The sequence below is a fragment of the Myxocyprinus asiaticus genome, chromosome 24 (genome assembly GCF_019703515.2).
Source record: "Myxocyprinus asiaticus isolate MX2 ecotype Aquarium Trade chromosome 24, UBuf_Myxa_2, whole genome shotgun sequence".
Classification (NCBI taxonomy): Eukaryota; Metazoa; Chordata; class Actinopteri; order Cypriniformes; family Catostomidae; genus Myxocyprinus; species Myxocyprinus asiaticus.
The window spans coordinates 16296300-16306042 of NC_059367.1; the positions used below are offsets into that span (position 1 = coordinate 16296300).

The 9743-nt window shown below is 39.5% G+C and overlaps 1 protein-coding gene across 3 annotated transcripts in view; it reads left to right on the top strand.

Annotated features, from left to right (window-relative positions):
* LOC127415275 (casein kinase I-like) overlaps positions 1-9659 on the top strand; it is a 79161-nt gene extending 69502 nt beyond the window's left edge. For all 3 annotated transcript variants that reach the window (XM_051653968.1, XM_051653967.1, XM_051653969.1), the window contains 2 exons: positions 5227-5333; positions 8588-9659. In XM_051653968.1, coding sequence (XP_051509928.1) covers positions 5227-5333; positions 8588-8642 — 162 coding nt within the window. In that variant the 3' untranslated portion in view covers positions 8643-9659. The remainder of the gene's footprint in view (positions 1-5226; positions 5334-8587) is intronic.
* The last annotated feature ends 84 nt before the right edge of the window (positions 9660-9743 follow it).

The following is a 9743-nucleotide window of genomic DNA, read 5'->3' on the forward strand; positions in this document are numbered from 1 at the left end:
TTAAGAAGATAATTCCTTCAATTTATTGGGTGCCCCAACCCATTCACATTCCACATGGAGAGAGACAGTCCACTCATATTAACATCTTGACATATTAGAAAAAATAGATTGTGTCAAAAATACAATTATAAAGACCACATTCCAACATTAGTGCAACAATCAAACCCCAAACTTTCCCCGAACCAAACAAACAGAAAAAAGAAAAATGTGTGCATTAACCCCGTGCACGACAGTGCCAGCTGGCATCTATCCCTCTAAACTCAAACAGTCCATGTAAGCCTACGAGATCCCCTGTGACAACTTTGCCATCGGATTGTTCAAGTCCGGTGTTTCTATACAAATTTTGTGAGACAGAATTACACAACACAAGATAATCTATAACACAAACTCCAGCCAATAGGCAGAATAAACACAAAAAACATGTAGCTTCATCCACATAACTGTCCCGAAGGTGTGTTCCACCACAAAACAAACTCCAGCTGCTAGGAGAACCAGCACAAAAAAAACAAAACAAAGTCCGTTCAGTTTCCTCGGACAGTCAAACGAATGTTCAGTGAGCTGGCTCATTCGACTGCTACTTGAGTGCAACAAATGACCCAATCACTCCAGTGTCCTGCATGAAATACTCCACAAAACAAGTTCCAACCAATAGCAGGCAAAAGCACAAAGAATGTGCAGATTCATCCACAACACTGTCCCGATGGAGTGCTACTACACAAAACAAACTCCAGCTGCTAGGCGGAAACAGCACAAAAAGAAACAAAAAAGCGCTCTGTTTCCTCAGACGGTCAAGTGAATGTTCAGTGAGTCGGTCCACTTGGCTGCAATGTGAGTACCACAAAATAACTTATTCAGTCCATTGACTTTATGAAGGACATCGCTTGCTGGGGACGTGTAAATATTTTACGACCATCCTTAGCATCTATTCTCAATTTGGCCGGGAACATCAGTGCAAAAGCGACCTTCCGTTGATGTAAGAGTTTCTTGCATTCCTTGAATCGATCACCTTTCTCTCTTGTCAAATTCGTAAAGTCTGGGAACAAGAAAATGCTGTGGTTCTTCCAAGAAAGCCTTCCTTTACTCCTCGCCTCGCGTAACACGAGATCTTTATCGAATGATCTCAGAAATTTGGCCAGAATCGATCGGGGCCTCTCTCCCTCAGTGGATTGCTGAGCCGGAACCCTGTGAGCTTGCTCACTTTCCAGCTTATGGCCTGTTATGTCGAGCAGACTCGGAAAGAGCCCGTCCAGGAATTTCACCATATCCCGACCTTCTTCGTCCTCAGGAATTCCAACAATTTGGACATTATTCTGCCGGTTACGGTTCTCCAAGTCATCCAACTTTTCCCAGATGCGCTCCAAATCCACTGTGGTCATTAGCAGAGTAGCAGCTAATTCCCTCAATCTGTTTCTCGACATCTCCCACTCTTGTAATCACCTCAGTGAATTTTGTCTCCATGGCAGTGATCGGTCGACGTATTACAGCAAGATCCTCCAAATCAGCAACGACCTTTGGCAGCATTGCCAACATGTTCAACAATTCTCGCCTAATTTCCCTCACTTCTCTGGCCAAATCGACTCCCGGGCTTGCGGCCTGATCGGGGGCTTCAGCTTGAGCACGTAAGTGGCTTTAATGTCTCCAGAGCCCGAGGATTTTGAATTCTTTGACATATTGTCTTCCTAGAACAGTTAAGGATCAGGGTGTATCGAATCTCACCAGTTTATGACCTAAAAAGTATTAAAACTATTAAAGTGCGCAGAGCTCTCTGTTCACACGTCCGCACCTCGCATGGCATCCTATTTTGTATATCTTAATATAAGACAGCCATTTTCAGAATAGAGAAAGAAAAAGCTGAAAAAGAAATCTATTTCTTAGAAATTCAGTAGCTAATTGGGCTGGGGATTGCCACAGACCTCCCGATTCGATATTACAACGATATTTTCTAGCTGATTCAATATGTATTTCAATATTGCGATTCGGAGTACTGCGATTTGATGTTTTGAGATAAAAACTTCTTAAAAAGAAAAACAAAACTTTAACTCCTTTTTCTCAGAAAGAAATGTCTATTGAAGAACAATTGTGTTGTTATTATTAAATACAGAATAATTTGCAGGTAAAAGGTAGGGATGTGCAAAACTACCAATTTAAAACTACCAATTGACCAGTCAGTGCATTGTCTGAGCTAGGCGACTAGTTAGTGCAAAGGATCCCATGTGTATTGCTGCATTATGTCCATTTGTATTCAACTAATAAATATATCATTTTAATTTACAAAACTAATTTTGTTAATTTAGAATATAAAATATAGCAAACATTACCATAGGCTATTACTATTATCATAATGATAATTTCACAACATACAAATGGAGGCTAAAGAGTAAGCTTGTTCAAGAACCATTTCTGGGGCTATACTGAATTATGACACACATGACAATTCACCTGTAGTCCCAGTGTCATTGCATGTTTTCGCATATGCATCCTGAGGTCTTAGCTCCTATGCAGTGTTCTCATAGACAACAATATTCTTACAAACTGCTGCCAGATGACTGACAGACAGGGTTGGGAGAGGGTTACTTTTAAAATGTAATTCAAAAAATGTATTCAGTAATTTAATCCAGTTACCTCAATAAGAAAGTAATGCAATCAGATTACGTTTAGTTGCTTTTTGATTACCTCAAGAATAAATTATCTGAATAAAGTCAAGAGAAAAGCAATATGTTCTTGAAGACTTTTAATCATGCCTTCTGAATGCAAACAAACCGTGTTTGAGTAATGTAGCTATTATTATATATAAGAAAAATCATGGAAAAACTGGGACAGTGCCTCCTTATTAGGAAAACAGAATATGTTAAAATGTAGAGCAACTCAGCATTTTTAACCAAATCAGGTGTCTATCTGTTACAAAAAATTTTTTATTTTCTTATAAAACAAATACAGTTAGACCAGATGCACTGAATTATGCCTTGGTTAACATTAAACAAAATCTGATAAGATATACCTCAGAGTCAAAAACACTACAAAGTTAAATTCTGCCATGTATTGCAGTTAGCATGTAGACTTATTGGCACTGGCCATTCATTAACTTCCGACTGCAATAGGTAGATGATCTTCATCATCATTATCATTATTATTATTAATGCAGTGCCTCCAGTGTCTGTCCTCTGCTTGCTCACGGTCAAACATCACCAGTTAACGTTTATGGGTGATTCTATGTTTATGTTTAAGGAGGATTTTAATGACAAAAATGTTTTAGTGTCTTGATTTACTTATTCCTATTTTCTATGAGTTTTAAAATTTAAAATTTGCCAGTATTTCTCCCTCACCCATACTTTTGAACTGTTCTTAACCATACATGTATAATAAGTATCAAAATCAAATAAATTATCCATTGCACTTTTCCTCTAAGAACTTAATATTTTCAATTAATTTGGTATTCATGTGTACAATCTGGATTTTTTTTTTAACAAAGAAAAAAAGAAAGGCTGTCCCAATTATTGTTGTCATTACAACATGAACATATTTCAGAGAACAATTTTAGAGTTTCAACTGATGTTAAGATGGAAATGAGAAGTCACACTAAAGTTTCGACAGTAGGCGTCCCTTGTACCGGAATACTGGCCGTTTGCCGAGGGGAGTGGTCGTTTCTCCGCTTCTATTCCTGCTCCCATGAAAACGATCGGCAAAATTAGGGAACACATGACTAATTTTAGCTATTCTAGCTAACGTGATTTTCGTGTGGGTCTTACCTTTAAATTATTATTTAAATGATGTATCGGGTCCTTGGAAAAACACTGCATCTTCACAACTGGAAGGTAAATTGCACTGAACTGTAATGTTGTTTCCCTTTTCTCCATTAAAGAGACAAGAATTTTGGAATTTCCACAAAAATAATCATATTTCTCCAGTGGCCATTGCAAAGAAACAGCCCTTAATGGTTTGGCCTTGTTTGCCTCGAGAGCACAGTGTTGATGTGAGACAGATGTTATTTGCACATGCGTCACGAGAGAGAACCAGAAAAGATCTTGAGCGCACATCTGATCATATCTGTATTCTGTACTAAAGCAAGCAGCGGTCTTTATCATTTTATTTTAGGAGGATATTTTGTTTATTTTTTATATATATTGAAAATTGTAATCTGCTGGTAATCCCAATTTTTACCAAATGCAACTGTAATCTGAATACGTTGAGTTTTTATATAACTGTAACAGATTAAATTTTTTTGTATCCTGATTACATAACACTGTTACAAGTATACTCCCCAAGCCTGCTGACAGAAAAAAAATTGAGAACTCACCATTTGCGTGTGTTTAGCGAGACACGATCGCACTGTGCGCATTGTCGCCAAAGCGCAGATGAACTTCTGAACAAAAAAGCCAATCAGACATGCTCATCACCGGCATTTCTTTTGTCTGTTCTTCAAAATATAATCATGTGTAATTCCTCTAGCATGCGTCTTTGTGTCTAGCGGCATTTCTTGTTGACAGTGGTAGGTAAATTTGCAAAATTACCTGCCACTGCGCATGAATATCCTGGCTGTTTATGAATATTGTGGGGGCGCGACATGTAGTTTATGGCATCCAGCAGTTTGATAAGACTTTTTACAGCTAAACTATATATTAAAGCAGTGTCAGACAGATTCTGCAGAATGACTCCTGACAAATACTCTCCACAACACCTCTCAAATAAACTTTTGTATTATGCATAATAACAGGAACATTGATCACAGCAGAGGATTGAACATCCGACAGTGAACAAACGGTGCTTGACGGCTGTAACAGCGGTGCATTAAAGGACTAAACGTAAAGAATTAAAGAGACAAAACTTCTCAGAGAGAAAACCTGTTAGTGTGGAACTCTGCACAAATATAACTTCCTATGTTTATCTATTTATCATTGTAGCATTAAGATAAACATATTTTTTTTATTAAATAAAAATTTATTTTTCATTAGGAAGACTATTTTAAAATCATTTGGCTCAAGAATTGCGATTTGTAAAAGAATACATTATTTCCCCAGCCCTAGTAGCTGGCAACATTGTCCTAGGTTTATTTTCCTGTAACAGATATTTGTTATATTTGTGTATATTTGATGGAATAGCAGCCATATAAATCTCATGTTCTCAAAAATTTCCTTTTACAGAGCTCTTAAGACTCATGTGTGAATTCATACACTGGAGTAAATGATTTGGTTCTGGTCTTATTGTTTCTTTTTGTGTGGTCCTGTGCAGGTCATGAGCTCCACAAATGGTGAGCTGAACACGGATGACCCAACCGCAGGACACTCCAATGCTCCCATTACTGCAACTGCTGAGGTAGAGGTGGCAGATGACACAAAGTAAGTATGAAATCCCTTTCTTAAGCCTTGTTCTCCATAGCTGCTTTTCCACCATCGGTCCAGTGCAAGCCAGGGCTATCAACTGGTCAGCCGGGGCCAATGGCCTCAGTCCTCAAGCCGCAAGACCAAACTCGATTTGCATTTCCATCATCGGGCCAATAGCCCTGCAGCGTTGCCCTAGAACCCACCCTTAATAGGCCACCCCGGTGCCAATGTTTTACAAGCAAGAGGAAAACTCAAGCTGAGATATCAGACTCTGGAAACTAGCTAACCCTCAAATAAACATGGATTTGTACTGTGCCTGCAATTCTTTTTATTTTTCCAGAACCTCTACCGTTGTGTGCTGGATAAACAATTTTGCAAGTTTGGCGACAATATACAGTTTTTAATCATGCCTTAGTTTCGGCAGATGCCATTGATCTGACATTGCACATTTTTATCAGCCCAAATATTCAGAAGAGCCCTGATTTCATCTACTGACCAGTACTTAGGATTCTCTGTTCTCCATTGATCTGTTGAGGTAAGCTGGTAGCTAGCTAGATATGAAAAATTGGGAAATGAATATCTTGGTGCTGAAACCTCTGACCTGGCTCAGCAAAACTCCACCTTTGACATTGACACCGTCTCAATGCCCAGTTGGCCGTGTTTTGCCCAAGAGTACCGTATTTTCCACAATATAAGTTGCGTTTTTTTCATCATCTGAAAGGTCCTTTGACTTATAGTCCAAAGCGACGTATATACATAATTTATACGTAACTGATGTCAGCCGGTCAAACACGCACACCAAAACAGATGTAAAAATCAGTCATGGAGATGGAGGTAGCATTTAAATGTTGCCTATTCAGAGTATTTTGCCTTTAAAAAGTACTTAATGCAACCAGTTTAAATATTCTGTCATTATTATTGTTGAAACAAACTCTAGACCGCTGACAAACCATAAAATGACATTTCATCACATTCGTACAGTAGTAAAAACATTCAGTCAGCGAACTGGTAATGCATAACAAACAAGGTTTCAAATATCAGAAGTATCCATAGATAGCCCGTCTCTACCGTTTATGAATAAATAAAATACAACAGGCATATACTTTACTCACAGACTAAAAGCTGTTTATTTGTGCAAAGCATAGTTACAACAGATGTGGCTTATTTGACGCATTGTTTCATGAAACATAGACAGCATATGAAGAAATGTTACACACGATTACTTAAAGCAAATTATCCCAAATACTACATGATACGATGTGTAAATGCTGAGGTAAGTTCTTCCCAGAGCATGTCTGACATTCTTCTGAACGGCTGAAGGGAAGTCTGGCGGCAGCTCCCGGGTCCTAATGCCTGCCACATACATTCTCTGTCAGTGCGACCTACACTATATTGCCAAAAGTATTTGCTCACCCATCCAAATAATTGAATTCAGGTGTTCCAATCACTTCCATGGCCACAGGTGTATAAAATGAAGCACCTAGGCATGCAGACTGCTTCTACAAACATTTGTGAATGAATGGGCCGCTCTCAGGAGCTCAGTGAATTCCAGCGTGGTACTGTGATAGGATGCCACCTGTGCAACAAGTCCAGTCGTGAAATTTCCTCGCTACTAAATATTCCACAGTCAACTGTCAGTGGTATTATAACAAAGTGGAAGCGATTGGGAATGACAGCAACTCAGCCACGAAGTGGTAGGCCACGTAAAATGACAGCGGGGTCAGTGGATGCTGAGGCGCATAGCGCGCAGAGGTCGCCAACTTTCAGCAGAGTCAATCGCTACAGACCTCCAAAGTTCATGTGGCCTTCAGATTAGCTCAAGAACAGTGCATAGAGAGCTTCATGGAATGGGTTTCCATTGCCGAGTAGCTGCATCCAAGCCATACATCACCAAGTGCAATGCAAAGTGTCGGATGCAGTGATGTAAAGCACGCCGCCACTGGACTCTAGAGCAGTGGAGACGCGTTCTCTGGAGTGACGAATCATGCTTCTCCATCTGGCAATCTGATGGACGAGTCTGGGTTTGGGGGTTGCCAGGAGAACGGTACTTGTCTGACTGCATTGTGCCAAATGTGAAGTTTGGTGGAGGGGGGGATTATGGTGTGGGGTTGTTTTTCAGGAGCTGGGCTTGGCCCCTTAGTTCCAGTGAAAGGAACTCTGAATGCTTCAGCATACCAAGAGATTTTGGACAATTCCATGCTCCCAACTTTGTGGGAACAGTTTGGGGATGGCCCCTTCCTGTTCCAACATGACTGCACACCAGTGCAGAAAGCAAGGTCCATAAAGACATGGATGAGCGAGTTTGGTGTGGAAGAACTTGACTGGCTTGCACAGAGTCCTGACCTCAACCCGACAGAGCACCTTTGGGATGAATTAGAGCGAAGACTGCGAGCCAGGCCTTCTCGTCCAATATCAGTGTCTGACCTCACAAATGCGCTTTTGGAAGAATGGTCAAAAATTCCCATAAACACACTCCTAAACCTTGTGGAAAGCCTTCCCAGAAGAGTTGAAGCTGTTATAGCTGCAAAGGGTGGGCCGACGTCATATTAAACCCTATGGATTAAGAATGGGATGTCACTTAAGTTCATATGCGTCTAAAGGCAGATGAGCGAATACTTTTGGCAATATAGTGTATATACAGATGTGACTTGTCTGTTTTTGCTCTCTCAACAATGCGATTTTGACCCAGTGTGACATAGTCAGGTACAACTTTATTTCCGGAAAATACGGTAATCGCCGGGGCAAAGGCACTTGACAGTTGGCCCCAAGGAGGCACGGTGAAGCCCCAGAAGTGACAGTGAGAACGCAACTGGCCCTGGCATGTACTAGCACGCCCTCATTTGGCTCGATAGTGGAAACGCAGCTATTGACAGCCATTCGGTCACAGGAGGTCACAGAGTGACTTTATTTTTTGGTCATAGTAGGCATTCCTATTTTTAGTTCCTATTGCTCTCTACAGTATTTCTACTAAAATTAAGTTATTGGTGGGCTGCACAACTGGTCATTGCTTTTTAAAACAAATGACTTAAAAATAAGATTTCATTTGAATTTTATAAGGAATTTCTTTTCTTTCTGCTAAAATGTAACGTTCTGGAGGCGGAAGGAGAACCACTCCTTTACTGATTTAAAGGATAGTGTCCACCTTTGGCAGCTTTGACCTCATTACACCTCAGTGCTCTCTAATACAGTGTAATTCCAATGATCCATGACATCTGCATTTAAATGTTGTCTTCACTAGATGTAATCATTTGGTTTTGATTTTTGTGCAGGTGCTGTTGTTTCTTTAAGCGGAGAAAGAGGAAAGCCCTCCAGAGGCACAAGTGAAGAGCGCTCTTTGAAAACAACTTGAAACATTCTGGTCACTGTTAAGTTTGAAATGCAAGCAGATACACAGTTCTCTCTCTCTGTCTTTTTCTCTCTCTCTCTCTGTCCTCATCACACTTTCTTTTATAGATGCTTCACTTAATGGAGTGCAAAGGAATGTTGTTGACTGTCCAAAAGACTCTAGTTTCTTCAAAAAAAGAGAATAAAGGAAGATACATAAGATGTGTAAAAAAAAATATCACACAAAAACTCTTAAAAAGATGGAATGAACATGTAATCCAGTAATGATGATACGGACCTCAGTGTTGTGAAAAAAAAAAAAAAAAAATGTTGGTTTTTTCTAGATTCCATGCAGAACATTTATTGTTCATTGTCCATTGATCAGGGGACGAAACATCAATGGGCTGAATGATTTAAGTTTTTCGTAGAAATAGTTCTTATTGTGGCAAACAGGAGAGCAGGAGTCAACTCTGCATTGGGAATGACAGAATGACACCCACAAAATGACAAAAGTAACAGGACACATTTCATCTCAACCAGACTGTGGAGTCGTTTGTTTTTCAAATTTCTTTTTTCAAATGTTTTTTTAATATGTTTTCAGAGGATTCCCTGGGTTGTAAAGCAGTTGTAGTGTCCTGGATATGCTTTCTTTTTGTCTTTTTTTTTTAATATAGATTCTTCCATATATTTTATTTTCTGTCAACGTGGACTCTGTAGCACAGTTTCTGGACTCAGGTACTGTGGGGGACAGAGACAAATGGATATTATTCTCTTGTCGCTGTTGTTATTGCACTTTTGGAAAAAAGAAGACAACACAGTAGACTTGAAATTAACCGACGAGAAAAACTACAAACTATAAAAACTGATTTGGGAGCATTCCCACACAGGGCTCTTATATGTCCAAGGACCGTTTAAGGAAAAGAAGAAAAAATGTACTTCAGTTTTATTTCTCACATCAAATGTATTTACCAGGAAATCATAGTTTGTGCCTTTCCAAGTAAAATGTTTAAAATTTAAGCAAGTGTCCTGTAATCACATTTTGTGGTGAGTGGTTGCTTTGGTTGTGCTCTTGAAGTGTGCATGTTTTCAATCACTCATTTT